Here is a 21,311-nt window from a genome sequence, read left to right on the forward strand (position 1 = left end):
GTTTTACGTAATACATTAAAATATTTGATGGTTACAGTTTATAGTTCCTTATCGCGATTCTTATATGTTGCAAGAAATGTTTGAGAACCACTGAGAAAGCACGAGGATCATTGTATTTCATCATTTACCAATTTTCGTGAAATTGAGAATTATGGCATCGTTCATGGTACCGGTTGCAGCGAGATTTACTCGTGTTACGATTGATAGTTTGCACAATTTAAATAAAAACATTTTACTTAGGTAAGATTCCGAACATTATAGTTCGTTATGTTAAAATATGCGACTCATTGAACTTATATTTCAACGTACATATAGAGGTTAGATTGCTACATAGTGTTTATCCATTACTTTATTATTATATAATTTTTTAAAGTAAAATTGTAATATATTTAATAAAGATGATCATATATTTTTTAAAGCTGTTATATATTTAAATGAAACCTTACGTAGTTAATTGGTTATGTTACTAGTAAGAGATTTGAATAATTCTTTATAATAAAAGATATGTTAATAAATAAGTGTTATAAGTATTAATAATACTTTATGCTAAGTTATTCTTTTTGAAGAAGAAGAAAGCATTGATGTCTTAAAGATTTTGTTCATAATTTGAAGGTTAACTCAACCATCACATGTTTCTTGGCAAAGGCAAGAGTATAGTACTATTACAGAAGAGCAACAATCAGAAAGGGGAGAACCACAATCTCCACAATTGGAACTTACAGAAACTGAAAAGAAATTGAAAGCAGATATTGATCTCATTAATAAGGAATTACTGGATCTTAAAGCTCATAAAAATGAATTAGAAGATAAATACAAACGAGCACTTGCTGATGGAGAAAATCTTAGAACTAGACTAACTAGACAAATTGAAGATGCAAAAATATTTGGCATCCAAGGATTTTGTAAGGATCTCTTAGAAGTAGCTGATATTTTAGGCAAGGCTACAGAAAGTGTACCAAAGGATGAACTTACAGAAAAAAATCCACATTTAAAAACATTATATGAAGGTTTAAAGATGACAGAGGCACAGTTACATAAAGTAAATAAGAAAATATAATTCAACTACATTTTCATATACTAAATAATGTACTAAATTATTCCTTTCAAATGTATTTGTATAGGTATTTAAAAAACATGGTTTAATATCACTAAATCCACTGAATGAAAAGTTTGATCCTAATCAACATGAAGCACTATTTCAACAGGTAAAATTTTTTTGTTTTATTTATATAGATTATTGTGTATTAAATTAATAAGGATTATATTTTTTTCACATAGGAAGTTGAAGGTAAAGAACCAGGAACAATAGTAGTTGTATCTAAATTGGGCTATAAATTACATGAACGAGTAGTAAGACCAGCATTAGTTGGTGTTGCCAAAGGATAATTCATGATTGTTAATTAAATGGAGATTAGATGTAATCTCATAAGAGATATCCGTGAATAAAGTGTTGGCACGTATATATTGTAATTAAAATTAAAATGTAACATCAAAGCATGAATGTCTTACAACTGATATAAAAAAAAACTGAAACTAATTTTATGAAAAATAAACTTGTTCTTATTCTGTTAGATTTAAGAAAGAGTGTAATATGAATCTGAATTTTTATGTTTTTTTGATTGACAAATAGATATATGTATTTAAATATCATTTCTTTCATTCACCATATTACATTCTATTATAGCATAGAAGAATAATACTTAATTTAGTAGGAAATTTATTATAAAATTTATAAAAATAAATAGAGCATTGTAGTATAAATATAAAAAATATTACAATATTGAACTTTTAATGAAATAAAAGACCTTTACTTTTTATAATACTTCAGTTTTATCCTAAACATCTAACATCTTTCAAAAACTTTGTACAAGTCAGGCAAATTGGCTATTTGTAATATTGTTGAATCATGTGCAAAATGTTTAGGAGGAAGAAAACTCTCCTTAATTGCACCATATAGAACATGTTCTGTAATGTACTTCCATTCATGAGTATCATGTATAGGACTCATTTGACTATAATATTTTGCTGTTTCCCTACAAATGGTTCGAAAGCATGGTTGTTCCGACGACCACTCTACTTCAGTAGCTAAACGTAATATATAGAGAGGAAGACCACTCACAGATGGAAAATATTTTTCTGAAAAGAAAACGAAGGATAATCTTGTATTGGATTCTAAAGGTAGTTTATTAAAATGTATTTACCTAATAATACTGGTAAAGATTTTAAATTCCCCTTTTTATCTATAACAATAGAATAATACTCTTTTAACATATCAGCTTTCTCCAATAACAATTCTTTAACACTTGTAGCTAATTCCTCTTTTGGTCCATCTTCCTCTGACCATCCAGCTTCTTTAGTCTCTAATCCTAACATAGCTATATCATATAAAGGAAGTGCCTCCTGCAAATAAGTGTAACTTGCAATATAATAATAATGTTCTTTGTCGATATACATACCGAAAATTTGATGACCCCGTAATTTGCAAAATCATAGAGCATAATTTCATAAAATAGTTCCTCCCTAGATGTAACAAAAATGTTCTTAATCAAGCTTGATTTTTTATATATATTATGAATGTTTTATGGACACTTACGCTAATTTTTGCGTATTGCAAAGATACAAATTGACTCCACTTTGAACTAAAGCGGAAGACTGATCGATACAACCAACAAAAGTTAATTCTGATAAAATATGTTTCAAACCATCGTGACATGCGTCTTCTACTTCTTTACGTAATTTCAATACACTCGTTAATTTTACTTCTCTTCTAAAATTGTTTATTGAATAGGATTTAAATTCATATGAACTTTCTTTGTCACCATTCTTATTGTCATCGGTTTCTTTTAGTATTTGTTCAGTAATAATTTTCGTCTCGTTGGGTTTATTGCACTTTTCAGGTTCGTCGATTCTTATTTCTTTATCTATACTATTTTTATCTGTCTTTTGTTCTTCTAATTTAATACTTTTATTTCCAAAGTATTTATACACTTGTTTACGTGCTTTATCTGCAATAACGTCGATACATTTTTCTTTCGTAGAGTCATCTGCTATATTTTGATCAATTTCTTCATTTGTCATTTCTAAAATATCTTGCGCACCATTTGATCCATACTGTTCTCTGTTAATATTCGTAGTAGATAAATCTAAATTAGATTCATCAAATACCGCAGAATCTGACGCAAGTGGACTTGTATCATCTATGATATTACTCCACGGAGTATCCGATTTTTCTGTTGCTTTTGGTATAACATGCGTGGAGATATCCTTTTCTTTAGTATCATTTACATCTGATATCGGGCGCTGTATTTTATTTACATCTTTCTCGTCATTACTATTAGCATCTTCAACTTTAGTATTTTTGAAATCAATATCATCATTGTTTCTAGCATATTCCATTGCGGTATGAATGGTAAAATTAAATTTGTCCAATTTTTGATCAGATGCATCAGTTCTGATCATTTCTTGAGGACGAATTTTTTTTGTTCTATCATTTTTATCTTCCTCATATTCTGGCAAAATCTCTTTCAAAACTTCTTTTGTGATATCTGTTTTTGGCAACCGTGCTTGTACATAAAATGTTTTAGAAGCACTATTTCCAGACAGTTTCTCATCTAAAGCGAGTTTCATTCTTTCAATAATAGAATTTTCATGGAGAAATTTAACTTCATGTTTTGTTGGATGTACATTAACATCAACATTTTGCGGATCAATTTCTAAAGATATATAACACCATGGGTGGGTCTTTTTTGGAATATAAAATGTATAGATTTCTTCCAGCATTTTTCGAATAGCTGAAATAAGGTAATTGTAAAATATCATCTTTATGTATAAAATCTTCTTGCTCTAATACTTTAAAACTTACAGGATGATTCTACTAATCTGTTATTAATAAATAAAAGAAATATCATCCTCTTGCTTGTGTAATTTGGATTTGTTACCAAAGCATGCATTTTAAATCTATAAGTATCATCTGTAAGTTCCACTTCTAATAATTCACGAAAAACAGGATTGCCATAAAGTATTCTTATATTGTTCATCTTACTTGAATTATGTGGTGTTCGAATCTAAATGTTAGAAACATGTTTATATATTTATAAATAATAGCTTCAATTGTGTGACTATTTTTACATAGTAAAATACCTGAGGTGTGACTTCACCATGTTTCTTTAATGTGAACCCTACAGTAGGATTATGTATTGCATATTTTGTAACTACATCTGAAATTTTGTTGAATTCTTCGTTTGGATTAGAAAAAGCCTTTCTTCTTGTTGCAACATTATAAAACAAATTCTCAATTAATATTGTAGTACCTTGGTTTCCAGCGCATAATTTAGGTGGTGCTTTTAGCTTACTATCAACATATGATGCTCTAGTATGAAAATGATATTGTTAAAAATATTTGCTCAGATTTCATAACACTTTATATAATTAAACATACTTATAAGCACATTTCTCATCTGCAGTTTTTGTTGTAATTGTTAGGAGTGATATATGACTAATGCTCGCCAAAGCTTCACCACGAAATCCAAAAGTCGATATTGCCTGAAGATCTTCAAATGCTTGTAATTTACTTGTTGTAAATCTTTCACAAACAATTTCCATGTCTTCTTTTCTAATACCTGTTCCATTGTCTTGAATCTGTGATTAATAATGAATATTTAGTTGTAATAATAACTTTCCTACTTGAATAGTTGGAGAAAATACCTGTAATAATTTTAATCCGCCTTCTTTAGCAATAATTTGTATATTAGTTGCTTTTGCATCAAGACTGAAACATTTGTAATATAAAGTGTGCAGTGTAAAAGACATACATACAACAATTGTGATTCAAATATCTAACCTGTTTTCCATTAATTCTTTTAATGCATTTGCTGGTCTTTGTATTACTTCACCAGCTGCGATTCTATTCACTACAATTTTGTCTAATCTCTTTATCTTTCCCGCGCCATCCATTTTTAATCACGCTGTTTTTAGATTTTTATCAAAACCTCGAGAAACAGGAGTTAAGTATTACTCTAATTTACACCATAGTATATGCATAGTAATTATGTTATGTATTATACAATATAACTATATTTGTAATAATAAGAAATGAAAATACAAAGTCTAGTCTCAGAAAGCATGTATTTTTTACTTATAATAAGAGTGCATTGTACATATTACACGATTTGTGTAAGTCGGTCTTCGTGCCGAACTTTTGAATTTAAATTAGCAAGTATATCAGTACTTTCTCCCGCTACTTTATACCTCGTTTTGATATATTTATCGGTGTTTTGGATGCGTACAGAATTCGGAGCCAATGGATTCGCGCAGTTGATCATCTATGGAAACTTATTGAAACGTGAGATTGAGTGTATTAAAAGTCCGCTATGCATGCTGAGCTGTTTAGCAAGCGAACAGTGAATATTGCGTTCAGTGCAAATGATCATACGACTATGATTTATTGTTATATACACGAAATGAATGACACGAAAGGTAAGTGTCTGAATACATGGTGACAGTGTGTTTATTTATTTAGTGTTTGTCTAGTGAATTTTTCGTAACAATCAATCGCGTAAATCTATGTTCGAAACATGTTGAAAATGGCTAACGACAGAAACATTACGTTGAAGTTTCACCATGTCTATAAAGTATCGATATATCTCAAAATTCCTTGGATTGTTTTTTTTCGCGAATATAACCCTCAAAACTAAAACTTTATTCAAATACAACAAAATTTTTTGTCAAGATCCAAGAAAACATATTTAGTTTTGCTATGTTTATCTATGACATGTTCTATATTCTTGCAGGGTATGATAGTATCTTTCGAAGCAGTCGCCTATATGCAAGGCCAGTTTAGCTGAATAAGTAGCACAGTAGTATCTTGATTCTTTTCTTCCATCTTTAATTTTCCGATTGGAACATTCCAGAAGTTCATGAAGTATTCTCGGGATAATGTCACGAAAATCTCCAACTAATTGATCTAGCAAGCGACGTTCGTATTGCAAATGCGTTATTTTTTTTTATTCTGTTTCTCCTGGTTTGCATTATATAATAAGTAGGAATTTATGGTTGAAATTTTCAAGCCCCCAAAAAATAATTTTTGCAATCATTTCTAGGACTTTCGCATAAAGTAGTATGTTTGTCTGCTTTGGTCTGCTTTGCCGACCCCGTCCAAATATTCATTGATGTCATTCATCATCACTACTATCATGTAGTCATCACTACGAACATGTCCTCTCTGGATCTTTTAGGCATCGTGTATAAGGTATTTATATAAAATGTAGGACTTTTGGTTTGTTTCGGGGCGAGGGTAACACGCGGACCCTGTGGAAAAAGGGAAATGTGAAGGGAAAAAGGAGAAGGAAGCACAAAGTGACACGAAGAAGGGAAAATAAAGGGTGAGCATACGAGGAGAAAGTGAAAGAAAAGCGAAAAGAAGTCAGGAACGAGAGAGAGATACAAATTAGAAAAACTAGAGGAGAAGAGGTTAGGAAGTCAAAAGCGCGGCAAATAAAGTAAGGTAGGGAAACGACAGATGGCGTCAAATAGAGGAAGACCAAGGAACGAGGGTAAAGCGCGAGATAAGGCAGATTTCAAAAACACATTGGATAAATACAGCTTGTCAGAAAAAGAGACACCAACCAGGGAGAGAGGAATGGAAGTAATGATGGAAAAAATAGAGAAAATGGAAAGAGGATTTGAGGCAATGATAAAGGAAATAAAAGGGATGTTCGAAAAACAAGTGGTGGAGATGAAGAGGGAAATGAAAGAGGAAAGGGGAAGAAGTGTGTGTGTGTGTGAGAGAGAGAGAGAGAGAGAGAGAGAGAGAGAGAGAGAAGAGTGGAAAAGGGAAAAGAAGGAACTATCGAGAGAAAAGAAGAAGGAACATAGTAATCAAAGGAGTAGACTGGAACGAAGAAAGCAGTAAAGGGACAGTAAAGAAGTTCATAAGGGAAAAAATGAAAATAGGGGCAGAGGTAGAAAGAACACATATGATAAGGGTGGGGGACAAAAACACAATAATAGTGGCGATGATGAAATCCATGGAGGAAAAAAATAAGGGTAATGAAGGAGAAAAGCAAATTGGAAAAGGGGATATACATAGATGACGATCTGACAAGAAAAGAAAGGGAGGTACAGCAACAAATAAGAAGAATAGCCAGAGTAAGAAGGGAAAAGGGCGAATATGTAAGGATTGGATATAAGAAGCTAAAGATAGAAAATAGATGGTACAGGTGGAACGAAAATGAGGAGAGACTGGAGGAAGAAAGAAAGAGATGGGAAGAAAAATGAAAAAAGAGGGAAAAGGGGGGGGACTACAAAGGGGATAAAAATCTGTTTCTGGAATGTAGCAGGGCTAATAAGTAAGGACAAGGAGGTGTGAAAATATCTGAAGACATTCGATGTGATCGGGCTCATGGAAACTTGGATAGAGGAAGACAACTGGGAAAAACTAAAATATAGACTACCCAAAAAATTCAACTGGAAGTGCAGGGCAGCAATGAGAGTAAGAAAAAAAAGGAAGAGCAAAGGTGGGAATAATAACGGGTATAAATAAGGAACTGAGAGAAATAGAATACAAAGAAATAAGTGATAGTATAGTGGAAAGAAAAATAGTATACAATGATAAGACATATAGGGTAATAGTAGTTTATAATCAAGACACAAAAGGGACAAGGAAAGAAATAGGGGAAAGAGTAGATGGAAGAGAAGAGGAAGTGATGATCATCGGCGGAGACTGGAACGCAAGAATGGGAGAAGAGGGAGGGCCGATAAACAAGGATCAAAGGACAAGACAATAAACATGGAAGGAAGAACTCTGCTAAAGTATCTGGAAAAAAGAGGCTGGATGATAGTCAATGGAAGAGATAAAGAAGGGGAGGAGTGGACATATATTGGGGAGAGAGGAAACTCTGTGATAGATTATGTGATTGGCAACCAGGAGGCGACAGAAGAGATAATTGGCATGAAAGTAAGGAAAAAGAACAGAGTCAAGCCACATGCCGTTAAAAATAGAAATAGGGGGGCCGGAACTACAAGCAAATGAAGAAAAAGAAGAAGAAGAGAAGGAGAAAAGGGAATGGACAAACGAAAGTGTGGAAAAATACTTGGAGGAATGTAAAGACTGGACCTGCAATGGAAGAACAGTAGAGGAAATGTAGACAGAAATCAAAAAGAAGATAAACGAAGCAGTGCCAAAGAAGAAAGTGAAGATAAGGAAATGGGGCATGGGAGAGAAAGTGTGGTACGGCAAGGAGTGGAAAGAAAGGAAAAGAGAGATGAGAAGGAAGATGACAAAGTTTATGAAAGGAAAATGTAGCAGAGAAGCGCTCATAGAGGAGAAAAAGGCATTCAAGCAGTGGTGCAAACAAAGAAAGGAAAGACACGAAGAAGAAGAAATGGAGAAAATAAAGAAGATAAAAACAGAACAAGAAGCGTGGAAATATATGTCGGAGATGAAAGGACATCGGAGCCTTCCCTTTGGAATTTCGGGAAAATCCTCTAACATCGTAATCTAGATTCTATCATAGGCGTAATTAAACAATTGTCATCTTTTGATCCGATTGTATTTGTTTGAGATTTGTGATAGTGAGCTTGGGCTCGAGGCGACAGCCAGTCGCCGAACGTAGCCGCGGTCACGGGATGAACGCTTTGCCTAACAAAGGTATGGAGTAATTCTATAACTCTTCTTAAAAGAAATATTTGTAGCGGCACGTGACAGTAAACATTCCAACAGTCTCTCTCCCGTAGCTTGCCACTTGCAGACCCTATTCTTCAAGTAAGATGATTGCCAGATGTCGATGCGTTTCCACAGTACACGTGCAGCTTTCTCTCGAAGGCGGCTAGCATCTTTTTCTAATCACCGATATGGAGATTGACCAATTAGCTGCAACGCCAATTTCCCTTACTTTCTGAACGAAGGCTATCCTCGATGAATCCGATGATCTCGTGTCCCTAGACACACCCCATTGTAGTTTTACTCTGTGGCATCATCGGGACGGGAAAGTCACTCTCTCTCGCGATCTCATCGACTAAAGAATAACGTCTTTACGACTAGTGATTATTTCACATTTTACCAACAAAGAATCAGACCTAGATTTTGTGAGCACGTTCATCTATCATCCCGTTGACCGCGAATTCGTTATTGAACCTAGGATCATTGTCATTAGCTTCTCGAGTATCTAATTACCACGGTTACTTGTCAAATTCTGTAATAATCGTATTTGCACTAGTCAATGTCTTCTCTATCGCATAACGACAATGTGTAATCCAAACGGAGATTCGTTTCACGCCCCTAACCCTAATTCTAATGTAAACCCGACATATATAAATAAATACAGAAGAAATAGAAAAGGTATAGATGAGGATATAAGCGAAGAAGAGTGGAGAAATCACTTTATGGAAATTTTAGAAGGGACAGAGCACAAAAAGGGCAGAAAAACTGGGGGGGGGCATGGAGAGGAAGAGAAAATAATGGAGGAGAGAGAAGATAATATAGAGAAGGAAGAGGTGATATACCAGCTCAGAAATTTGAAGGAAAAGAAAGCAACAGGGGAAGACGGGTTAGAAAATGAAGTATGTACCGAAGGAAGTGGGGGAGGCGTTATGGGAGTTGTTAAGGAAAGTATGCGATGGGGTGGGGATACCAGAAGATTGGAAAAAGGGAGTAATATGTCCGATATACAAGAAGGAGGACAAGAGAGTAGCGAAGAGCTACAGAGGAGTAACGCTAATGGATACAGCTGAGGTGTATAGGTGATGCCCGTGATAATTAGTAGGATGCTGGCTGTAGATGTATCTGATGGGAGTACTGCTGTTTTTCTTCCATCTTTGATGCGTAGAAGAAAAATCGGACTCCGGCCGCCGGGATTCGAATCCTGGCCCCGAACGTTCGTAATCTAAGGCGCTAACCACTGCGCTGCCGTCGTCCGACACTAGTTAGTGTCGAGTGGTGGTATTTATTGTTGAGTGCCGCCACAGTACCCCCTTACCAGTAATAACGTTTCTTCTTTGCGTGGCAAAGCGTCAGCCGATTGTTGTCAAGCCCGTGTAGATGTTGCGCGTTGTCTTCGATGTGGCGGTGGATAGCTGTCGGTACGGTGCGGAGCGTTCCGCGAACGGTCGTAGGCCTCTGTTCCTCTTTTTAGTATGACGTGCTGGTGGTGATGCCCATGAATTTTGCAATGGATACATCACTACTCCTGGCTTGGTCATTGTCTCGTATCCAGTCACCTGCTTGCGTGGGTCGGCGGTGAGGCGTCGAGTTTTGCTGAAAGATCCAGATTGCCACAGCCTTAGATTCGCGATGATCGAAGTCTCGGGTAGCGCTATCACGGTCACACACCTCTTTTTCGTTGCCGATCATGTTGGGGTCACCAATTGGAGGTGTAAATGTTGTCCGTGATAATTGTAGGATGCTGGCTGTAGATGTCACTGATGGGAGTACTGCTGTTTTTCTTCCATTTTTGATGCGTAGAAGAAAAATCGGACTCCGGCCGCCGGGATTCGTACCCGGGACCCGAACGTTCGTAATCTAAGGCGCTAACCACTGCGCTGCCGTCGTCCTACTCTAGTTAGTGTCAAGTGATGGTATTTGCTGTTGAGTGTCGCCACAAATATATACGTGGCAGGACTGGAAGAAGAACTAAGGAAAGGGCAAGCTGGGAGCATAGTGGTAGGAGAAAGAAAGGTATAGTTACTAACATATGCAGACGATATTGTACTGATGGCGGATAGGGAAGAGGAGCTAAAAGAAATGTTAAAGAGGTTCAAAAAATTTTTAAAGGAAGCCGAATTAGAGTTGAGCACGGAAAAGACCAAAATAGTAGTCTTTGAAAAAAGAAGGAACGAAAGGAGACAAAGAAAATGGAAATGGGGAGAACAAGAATTAGAAGAAGTGGATGAGATAAGATACCTAGGGTAAATATTACAGAAAAACGGCAGCGATGAGAAGCACATACAAGACAGGAAAAAGAGAGCAACAATAGCAATGAAGAAAACATGGAGCGTGGGAGAAAGAATATTCAAACAGGACTACAAAAGGAGAATGAAGATGTTTGGAGCACTGGTAGAGAGCGTGGCGCTGTTTGGAGCACTGGTAGAGAGCGTGGCGCTGTTTGGAGCACTGGTAGAGAGCGTGGCGCTGTTTGGAGCAGAGCTATGGGGCTGGAACATGGAAGAAAAACTGGATAGAGTACAAAGGAGATATGCGAAATGGATATTAGGCTTAGATATGACAATACCAAATTATATATTGTTAGAGGAATGCAAGATAATATAAATAAAAGAAAAAAGCATTAAAAAGAGCAGCAAGATATGAAGAGAAAGCCCTAGAATCAAAAAAGGAATTAGTAAAGGAGTGTATAAAGGAAAGAGAGAGAAACTGGGGAAATGGTCATGAAGGGAAAAGGGCAAGAAAGAGAAAGAAGGGACTGAAAGAGGTGAGAGAGGGAAGGACGCAGATAGAAGCAGGAGAGGAACAAGAAAGGATGACAGCAGACCAAATTATAGAAGAAAGAAGAAAGAGAGAAGCAGAAGAGAGAGGGAAAAGGATAAGGGATTCCATGTATAATATACACTACAGAAATATAGCCAAAGAAAAATTACCAAAATACATAGAAGGAAGGATGAAGTGGAAGAACAGAAGAATAATGGCAAGATTCAGATGTGGAAACGAGACCAAAGCAAGGGAATACTGGAAAGAAGAGGGAGAAAAAAGATGCAGACGTTGTAGAAGGAAAGAAGAAGACCTGAGATATGTAATAGAAGAATGTGAAATAACGGGAGGACCAAAGGACATAAGAAAAACGCTAAATGAGACTGGAGAAGGTTTAACAGAACTGAAAGCAATAATAGAGAAGAGAAGGGCAAACGACAGAAAGGATGCACAGCAAGGAGGCTAAAGACCAAAGTTGCAACAGTTTTTAGTTATTAGTTGCTAATTTGTAGTTTCTAGTTTTAGTTTTTAGAGATAGAATAAGTAAGGTAGTGCAATAGAATAGAGTGGAAAAGAGGGGAGGTAGACATATGTTACGTCGGGCGACACTCTACCTAGACCAGGCCACACACCGCGGGCAAGATGGTAACCAGATGTCCGCTCGTCCTCACTGCCTACCCTCAATAGTCTCAAGGACACATCATAAATCTCAATAATTTACTAGCTAAGGTCCTTCAGACCAAACAAATATCCCTTTTCTATATCGCCTTCTAAAGAGTATTGTCGACTACGGTTCGACACGGGAAAGTTAGTTTTTTCTCACGTATGATGCTTCCCACCAGTAACTTTCTATCGAGGGCGGCTAAGGCCCTTCCTAGTCCACCAACCTTCTTTTACCCAATCAATGTCTACTGCCCTTCTTAACCAAAATTGTCACCAACAAATCCGATGATCCCTTGCGTTAGACACACCTACGACTAGCTTTCCTCCGATACAGCATCGTCACTTTAACTCACTTCTCCTACGACATTAGGAAAGTCAAGTCAACGACTTCTCCTACGACACTAGGAGGGTCGAGTCAATTACTTACTTAACTTGTACATTCGCATCAGTGTAATCATTTCTCTACAAAGTTGTTGAAATAAACATAAAGTTATACCTGTTGAATCAGTGTAACTACTCAATTAAATCACCTCTATTATCCTAACCGAAATAGGGGATCGATCATTTCGTGGCGTCGATTATCTAATCGTAACGGGAATTTACGACTCCCGTTGACGTGTTTCCTCGCGATCGCGTCTCTCCGCGAGTGATCGAACATTTTGATCCGGCTCGAAGGACCAGACCAAAATGTTAACTTTCCCGTGTCAAACCGTAGTCGACAATATTCTTTAGAAGGCGATATAGAAAAAGGATATTTGTTTGGTCTGAAGGACCTTAGCTAGTAAATTATTGAGATTTATGATGGGTCCTTGAGACTATTGAGGGTAGGCAGTGAGGACGAGCGGACATCTGGTTACCATCTTGCCCGCGGTGTGTGGCCTGGTCTAGGTAGAGTGTCACCCGACGTAACAACATATAAGAAGAGAAATAGACATAAGAGATGTAAAACCGAAAGTTCATCCAAAGCCAAAAGGCACGGACTAAGCAATAATAAATAAATAATAATATATACAATGTATAAAATATATGTCGGGTTTATATTAGAATTAGGGTTAGGGGCGTGAAACGAATCTTTGTTTGGATTACACATTTTCGTTATGCAATAGGGAAGACATTGGCTAATGCAAATACGATTATTATAGAATTGGACAAATAACCGTGGTAATTAGATACTCGAGAAACTAATGACAATGATCCTAGGTTCAATAACGAATCCGCGGTCAACGGGATGATAGAAGAACATGCTCACAAAATCTAAGTCGGACTCTTTGTTAAAACGTGGAATATCCACCGAGCGTACAGACACTAAGTCATTCGCTAATACGACCTCACGAGAGAATGACTTTCCGTCGCGATGAAGCTGCAGAGGAAAACTATGATGGGGTGTGTCTAAGGACACGAGATTATCGGATTCGTCGAGGATAGCCTTCGTTCAGAAAGTAAGGGAAATTGGCGTTGCTGCTAATTGGTCAATCTCCATATCGGTGGTTAGAAAAAGATGCTAGCCGCCCTCCAGGGAAAGTTGCTAGTGGGAGACACCGTTCGTTGAAAGAAATAGATCTCCCCTATCTTCCCGTCTGTTTGAGGGACTTTAGGTAACTAGATCTTAGTGTTTATAACGGCCCTCGGGCTAGCTGTTCACGTACTGTGGAGTCGCATCGACATCTGGCAATCATCTTACTTGAAGAATAGGGTCTGCAAGTGGCAAGCTACGGGACAGAGACTGTTGGAATGTTTACTGTCGCGTGCCGCTACAAATATTTCTTTTAAGAAGAGCTATAGAATTACTCCATACCTTTGCTAGGCAAAGCGTTCATCCCGTGACCGCGGCTACGTTCGGCGACTGGCTGTCGTCTCGAGCCCAAGCTCACTATCACAAATCTCGAACAAATACAATCGGATCGAAAGACGACAATTGTTTAATTATGATAGAATTATGATAGCCTATGATAGAATCTAGATTACGATGTTAGAGGATTTTCCCGAAATTCCAAAGGGGAGGCTCCGATGTCCTTTCATCTCCGACATATATAAAAGGCTTGCTATTCATCTGATAGTACCATTGAGAGACTGAAATTCGTTCTGACTCTGCCATCATCATACATCATGAGTTACATTAAACGGAAGATAAGACTTCATCGCTAAGATCTCTAATTTTCTTTTCACAAAAATCATAATACTGTTTAGTTTAGTATACCCATGCGTATTATGTGTAAATACGCGTAAGATTATCGCTTAGAAAAATAGACTTGCGCGAGCCACTTTATAAGTGAATTTATTCTACTTATATTATACTTATACTACTATTTATACTACTGTGAATAGGCCGGGTAGCTATTTGCCGACACTCGTACGCAAAGGGATAATCTATTTTTTAAATTTTATTTTTTGCAGTGATAAGACATGTCGGAAGTTCCCGCAATTGGAATTGACTTGGGCACCACATATTCCTGCGTCAGTGTCTTCCAACATGGAGAAGTCAAGATCATTCCAAATGATCAGGGAAATCGAACGACACCGAGTTGCGTCGCCTTTACAAACGAAAAAATATTGGTCGGCGAAGCAGCCGAAGATCAGATCGAGACGAACCCGTTCAGCACTATCTTTGGTAAATAAAACCAATCCAGAATTTACTACTTCAATTTCTTCTAATCCTCGTCCCTTCTTAATTTTGTAGTTTCCATTTTTGAATTCTCATACATATTTTTTCATTTAATCATAATAATTGTCGAGTTTCAATGGCAAACGACGTAAGTGCCAAAAAAGAAGGAATGACCTTTTAAATGAAAGAAGATACAAATTTCACACTTGATATCATGATGGATGTAAATGCTAGAAAAATTTAGTTTATGTTTTTAGAGTTATCGTAGGATGGGATGAAAGACATAATTTTGTTTTTCCTTGTCTATTTGTATTGAGAGCTATGAATAATTTCAGGAATTTGCATTATCTCCTATTTTAGATCTTCGATCTGTATTACCGTATTATAGGATTATTTATTCAGAAATATTAGAAATCAGGATTTCAAATGATTTCTATCCTATATGATAAGTTTATTGATAGATGGATCTATTTACAATGGATTAAACAGGAAACGATGGTTATTTAACGTGAAATAAATACAGTAATGTGATATAACTAACACAACTCACAACAACTCGGAAACTCTCTCTCGACTCAACTCTCCTGACACAACTTTTGACTCGCAACTAACTAACTTCTCACAACTCGACTCTCAATTAACAACTCCTCACAACTCGATTCTCAGTTAACGATTGACTATTAATCGTCTTTCTCCCTTAACCTCTTAGGTACGATGCGCCACTATAGTGGCCTTCGCGGATGTCATCTTACATTACGACGCGCCACTATTGTGGTTCACTTTACTGACTCATTCGCTCACTGTTTGAACTAAATGATCTTTTTCATTTGTCTTGCTTCACACTTCTTTTGCCCTTACAACGTTTTATAACAGTGTTAACAATATACAGACAGAATATCTTTGTTTCTGTAGTCTTTGTTTTTGATACGCCAGTGTCAGGTATTAATTGTTGTTTTTCGTTAATATAAATATATCATTATTAGGTACACTACATTCATTATTTTTTCATCATTAGAAGTACTACATTCATTCATATCTGTATGTATTTGTTTTCTTTTTACCATACGAAATGTAATACCGAATACCTTTGCGCACTGCACTATCGCGTGACTGAAACTACGTTACTACTTTATGCTTTTATTTTACATACATCTGAAATATTATTTCTTTTTTGTTTCCATAAAATATTTCGCAAGTGTTGATTCTGTTTAATGGGAATGCTCATCACGAAGAAGTATAGATACTAACAGAAATAACATGTAGTTATATACCTTATTATTCCTATAAATTGTTCACATTCCTTACCTTTATTAACATATCATTTAAACATTTCTATAATCCATCTTTATTTGTAATATATTATTAAGTTGTAACATATTCTATTAAACAGACACGAAGAGACTGATTGGCCGTGGCTACTATGATAAGACGGTACAGACAGACAGCAGATACTGGCCCTTTGTGGTGGTAAGTGATAAAGGTAAAGCAAAGATCAGGGCTTTATACAAGGGTACAATAAAGACATTCTTCCCTGAAGAAATATCTTCGATGGTGCTTAAGAAGATGAAGCAGACAGCAGAAACGTACTTAGGGAAGACTGTTACCGACGCTGTTGTTACTGTTCCAGCAAACTTCAGTATCTCTCAGAGACAAGCCACCAAAGATGCAGCAGTAATTGCAGGTCTAAACGTTTTGAGACTAATGAACGAATCAACAGCGGTGGCGATAGCTCATGGTTTATACAGACAGGACACAGAAAAGAAGTTCGCGTTGATCATTGACTTAGGAGGTAGCACCTTCGATGCTTCCGTTGTTACCATTATGAATGGTAATTTCCAAGTCATAAATACAGTAGGCGATAGTCATCTCGGCGGAGAAGACTTCAATGACAGAATGGTGAATTATTTCGTTAAAACTATCAGGATGAACTACAGGAGAGACTTAAGAATAAGGACAGACGAGAATATCAAGGTTCTTAATCGATTAAGAACCGCGTGTGAGAAGGCGAAGAGAATTTTGAGTTCATCAACGGAAGCCAGGATCGAAATAGATTCTCTCTTCGAGGGCATTGATTTCTACGTAGACATCACCAGAGAGCAATTCGAAGAACTTTGCGAGGATCTATTCACAAGGATATTGAATATAGCTACGTTAGCTGTGAAGAGAATATACCATCTTCACCAGTTTGTTCTAGTCGGCGGATCTAGCAGAATACCAAAGATTCAAAAATTACTTCAAGATCACATATGTTGCGATTACACAGAAATGAACAAATCGATCAATCCTGACGAAGCTGTTGCCTATGGCGCAGCTGTACAGGCTGCTATTTTGCTCGGTGATAAGTCTGAAGTACTTCAACGTTTATCGCTAGTGGATATCATTAACCTACCTTTGGGTATAGAAGGAGCTTGTGGTGTCATGATACCCGTAATCAAGAAGTACAAGAGGATACCAATAAAAGAAACGAAAACCTACACAACGTATTCCGATAATCAACCTGATGTCCTGATCCATGTATGCGATGGAGACAGAGCTATGACTATAGATAATAATAGTGCCGGCAAGTTCGAGCTTACTGGCATTCCACTTGCACCTAGGGGCGTACCCCAGATTCAAATAACATTTGACATCGATGCAAGTGGTATTCTGACCATCTCTGCTATTGAGAAATCAACTGGAAAGGAGCACAAAATTACCGTCAGGAAGCAAGAACGATCGGAGGAAGGCATCAACAGTATGGCGGAGAAAATGGAAATGCACTGTAAGGTAGATCAAGATTAATAGGATTACTGCCAAGAACTCCTTGACGTTCTACTGTTTGAACATGAAGAGTACAATAATGGAGGATGAGAAGATCAAAGATAAGAGCGATTCGTCTAACAAGCAGGAGGTTACCAATAAATGGAACGAAGTAATTTTATGGTTATATGCGAATCAATCGGCAAAGGAAAAATTCACCGATAAACAAAAAGAATTGGAAGCCATCTGCAATTCTATTGTTATATTACTTAGTAGTTAATTCTTTTTATAGTTACTTATAGTTAATTGCATTAAGGTGGAGCTGCACCTGGTGGATTCCCTGGTGCTGCTCCAGGAGGCGGTAGCGCGGGTGCTCGAGAACCAGCCATCGAAGAAGTTGACTAAATGCAACACACTGTCCACTGAACTGAACATCTTTCTATGTTTCATCTTATTTATTTCAATATCGCTTTGTATTATACATCGATTCTCATATTTATTTATCATAGAAATATTTATGTTTTGAAATCAGAGGCTTTATTTTGTTGTAAAAAAGTATTGAAAACTCGTAATGTACTTCGTCGTGTGTACTTATTTGTATCTACATCACATCTTACCTATTTGTATGCTTTTATCCCTCTCCCCATTTCTCTCCCTCTCTCTCTCTCTCTCCCTCCCTCCCTCCCTCTCTCTCTCTCTCTCTCTCTCATGTTACGTCGGACGACCCTCTACCTAGACCAGGCCATACACCGCGGGCCAGACGGACACCAGATGTCCGCTCATCCTTACGGCGTACCCTTAATAGCCTTAAGGACACGTCATAAATCCCAGTAATTTGCTAGCTAAGGTCCTTCAGACCGAACAAATATCCTTTTTTAAATCACTTTCTAAAGACTATTGTCTACTACGGCTTGACAAGGGAAAGTTAGTTTTTTCTCACGTACGATGCTTCCTACTAGCAACTTTCTATCGAGGGCGGCTAAAACCTTCCTAGTCCGCCAACCTTTGTTTATCCAATCAGAAGCAATGTATACTGCCCTCACTTTTCTGACCAAAATGTCATGAACAAATCCGATGGTCCCGTGCGCTAGACACACCCATCATTAGCTTTCCTCCGACACAGCATCGTCACCCAACTTTACTTCTACACCGCTAGAAAAGTCAACTACTTCTTCTACACCGCTAGAAGGGTCAACTTACAACGTCGAAGTTTAACGTCTAAATCTAACGTCTATTAAGTATCCTCTAATGCTACGTCCACTAACATACTAAATTCAACTATAAGAGCCTTGCTCTATTGTGCATCTATCTTATCTTCATGCGACAAAGTGTCATCTAGGAATTATATCTACTCAACAGTGTAACTTAAGTGTTGGAAAACCTTATAACTCTGTGAATCACAGTGTTATACTAACTGAATCATCCCTATTATCTTAACCGAAATCAGGGGATCGATCAACTCGTGGTGTCGATTATTATAATCGTAACGGGAATTTACGACTCCCGTTGACGTCTCTCCTCGCGACTGCGTCTCCCCGCGGTTGGTCAAAAATACACTTTACTTACACACATTTACTTTACTTATCTCTGTGAGTATCTAGAGGATTTATTTCGACAGATTTATCAATGTTTTTTATTCTTGATATTCAGAAACCTTCTGGCTTATAGAACTGTACTAGAATGATTAAGTACGTGGTGATAACGCTGATAAACTGAAAGTAAATATACAGGAATATAATTAATGACATCATATAAATATCAAATATTATCGTACTCACTCTTGTTAGCAAAGAATTATTCATTTCAAAGAAATCACACGCAGTAAACGTAATTCTATATTGTTTCAGTTGCAATGAGAAATCATTGATTTCGTTTCGAACACAGTCTTGTTCGAAAGTTGATCGCAGAAGACTTTCCATTCCGAATCCATTCAGATTCAAGGCGACATTACCACGGCATTCATTATCGAAGATTCCTAACTGCTCCGGCTCTTTGTTACCGAAGCAAGACAACTTGTTAAATTTCGTCGAATGTTGTGTATTCAGTATAAATTTACTGATATATAGCCCAATTTTATCTATCTCTCGGTGGGTCAGTGTGCACAGCCAACACATCAAAATGAATTGAAACACATAAATTATCCAGATTACGTTGTTCAGAAATATGAAACCACTTTTCTGTTCTGCGGCGCTCATGTAGATTCTAAACAGTTTCGCGACCACCATTATAAAAGCGTTCGTAGAACACAACAGCAGATCAATGCCATAAATTTCGTTCACTGTCATTATTATGGAACATATCTCTGCAAGAAATCGATCGATCACTAAGATGAAGTGTACAGAATTATGAGAAAATTGTTTTATAGTGGTATAATGGTAAGAGGCGAGGAAAAAAAGTCATATGTTTTAATTCGAAGAGAGAAAATAAATTTTGCCCTTGACTTTAAACTATGCCCTTCGGAGATTTTTGCCTTCAAACAGAAAAATTCTGTTCCACTTACGTCACTCACTCTGAATTTATACGCTAAGAAACAAGCCATCATTCTCTACGTACCATTATGCAGTCTTCTAATTCTTCTGATCTTCAAGGCGATCCAATAGGATGTTAGTTTTTCATCTAACTGTTTGATCATCTCGTTGATGGCTCTAAATTTGTGGCAGATCATGTATACGATGACATCGAACACGAAGCTGTTTACTAAAGTTTGCGCGATCGTGTAATAGAGAAACAGATCGGAAACAAAGATCTGATCAGGTGCAATGAAATAATAATAAAGGATATGAACAGCTAGCGACACTGGACCACATAATAACGCTATTATAATGGCCAAGATTTGGCTGATTTTCACGCATTCATCATTGATCGACAACCCTTTGCTAATATTTTGATTCAACGATTCCAACATCTTCATCAATTCAGGCCATTTATCGTAATGTCTTATTATATGACAAACGTAGTAATAGGCTGCGAAATGGCACACAGTTTCGTTCATGCAGTACATAATTTCGAATAACTTGCTGGTGAATTGTTTGCCAAAATTTGCAAAGTCCATTGCACTGAACGCGATGATCACCGAGCACACACTAAAATGGATCACTCGCAGGATGACGGTGATCCATTTTGGACAATTCTTCGGCCTAGCCACTCCGACTCCTAACAACCAAGAAATATACATTATTGGACGTAATGTATTTTCTGGTTTCGTCGGATTACTCTCCACTCGGACGTTTATCTCTTCCTCCATGGCGGTTAATTCTTTTTACTAATATTTCTAAAAGTCTTCTACTAAAAGTCTCTACTTTACGAGAGAAATATCAAAGAACGAGGTTTCCTCGAAACGATGCGTTTTCTCAGGGGCAACACGGAATATTGAGCTTTTAATTCGAGAATTCGTGGCTCGCGTAGTTTTGCTAATTGATCTGATAATATGGAGGTTCATACATGATTTAATGTTTCAGCGTGACTTATGCGTGACACTGTAAAGCACTTTCATTCCATAGAAGCAGGATTGGCATGAAATTAAAAGCAGGGAGAAAAAATAAAACAAACTTTTATGGATGGGGGGCGAAAGGTGCAACAGTGGTTCCGTGACATGTGTGTATATGTATATCGAAAAACGAGCTTTATTCGCCCAACGACTATATTACAATTTTATTATACAGTAAACATTTAAAATAGAATAAAACGATAACGTTGAACATCGACCGTTTTTTGAATCTCTCTGTTCGTTTCTTCGGTTTTTAGAAATCAGGCAGCGGGTCGAATCGAATCATCTCGTAATAATAATAATCATAATAATCACGATAATAATAATGATAATAATATGCGGGGTTGTGGCGATATAATTCATTAGAATTTAAATCCCTTCGGTGTGTTTTAATAGAGACT

General features: G+C 36.9%; 4 protein-coding genes across 6 annotated transcripts; 2 read left to right on the forward strand and 2 right to left on the reverse strand.

The window, feature by feature from the left end:
• The first annotated feature begins 8 nt into the window (after positions 1-8).
• On the forward strand, positions 9-1,573 carry Roe1 (grpE protein homolog, mitochondrial Roe1). Its single transcript, XM_069122177.1, has 4 exons — positions 9-240; positions 613-1,039; positions 1,122-1,205; positions 1,279-1,573. The coding sequence occupies exons 1-4, from the start codon at positions 152-154 to the stop codon at positions 1,384-1,386; spliced, it is 708 nt and encodes a 235-aa protein (XP_068978278.1). The 5' UTR covers positions 9-151; the 3' UTR covers positions 1,387-1,573.
• A 100-nt stretch (positions 1,574-1,673) lies between these two features.
• Positions 1,674-15,330, reverse strand: Mlh1 (DNA mismatch repair ATPase Mlh1). 2 transcript variants are annotated; one of them, XM_069122160.1, is made up of 10 exons: positions 15,235-15,330; positions 4,841-4,988; positions 4,705-4,768; positions 4,439-4,638; positions 4,141-4,369; positions 3,863-4,064; positions 2,594-3,791; positions 2,457-2,520; positions 2,202-2,400; positions 1,674-2,136 (listed from the first exon to the last, which is right to left on the reverse strand). In XM_069122160.1, the coding sequence occupies exons 2-10, from the start codon at positions 4,951-4,953 to the stop codon at positions 1,844-1,846; spliced, it is 2,562 nt and encodes an 853-aa protein (XP_068978261.1). In that variant the 5' UTR covers positions 4,954-4,988; positions 15,235-15,330; the 3' UTR covers positions 1,674-1,843. The 2 variants fall into 2 exon arrangements, with proteins under 2 accessions (XP_068978261.1, XP_068978262.1); XM_069122161.1 differs by lacking the exons at positions 4,705-4,768; positions 15,235-15,330 and having other exon boundaries at positions 4,841-5,237.
• Positions 5,848-18,013, forward strand: LOC138184318 (heat shock 70 kDa protein cognate 4). Its single transcript, XM_081833754.1, is given in 5 exon segments — positions 5,848-5,974; positions 14,477-14,690; positions 16,075-17,461; positions 17,463-17,698; positions 17,740-18,013. Coding segments are annotated over 4 exon segments (1,917 nt in total). The 5' UTR covers positions 5,848-5,974; positions 14,477-14,485; the 3' UTR covers positions 17,829-18,013.
• LOC138184316 (uncharacterized) lies at positions 18,006-20,893 on the reverse strand. Of its 2 annotated transcripts, XM_069122176.1 has the most exons (4): positions 19,977-20,893; positions 19,202-19,725; positions 18,986-19,135; positions 18,006-18,124 (listed from the first exon to the last, which is right to left on the reverse strand). In XM_069122176.1, the coding sequence occupies exons 1-3, from the start codon at positions 20,665-20,667 to the stop codon at positions 19,070-19,072; spliced, it is 1,281 nt and encodes a 426-aa protein (XP_068978277.1). In that variant the 5' UTR covers positions 20,668-20,893; the 3' UTR covers positions 18,006-18,124; positions 18,986-19,069. The 2 variants fall into 2 exon arrangements, with proteins under 2 accessions (XP_068978277.1, XP_068978275.1); XM_069122174.1 differs by having other exon boundaries at positions 18,986-19,725.
• Positions 20,894-21,311: the final 418 nt, after the last annotated feature.

Source organism: Bombus flavifrons, chromosome 10 (assembly GCF_040668555.2).
Source record: "Bombus flavifrons isolate JBK064 chromosome 10, iyBomFlav1_principal, whole genome shotgun sequence".
Lineage (NCBI taxonomy): Eukaryota > Metazoa > Arthropoda > Insecta > Hymenoptera > Apidae > Bombus > Bombus flavifrons.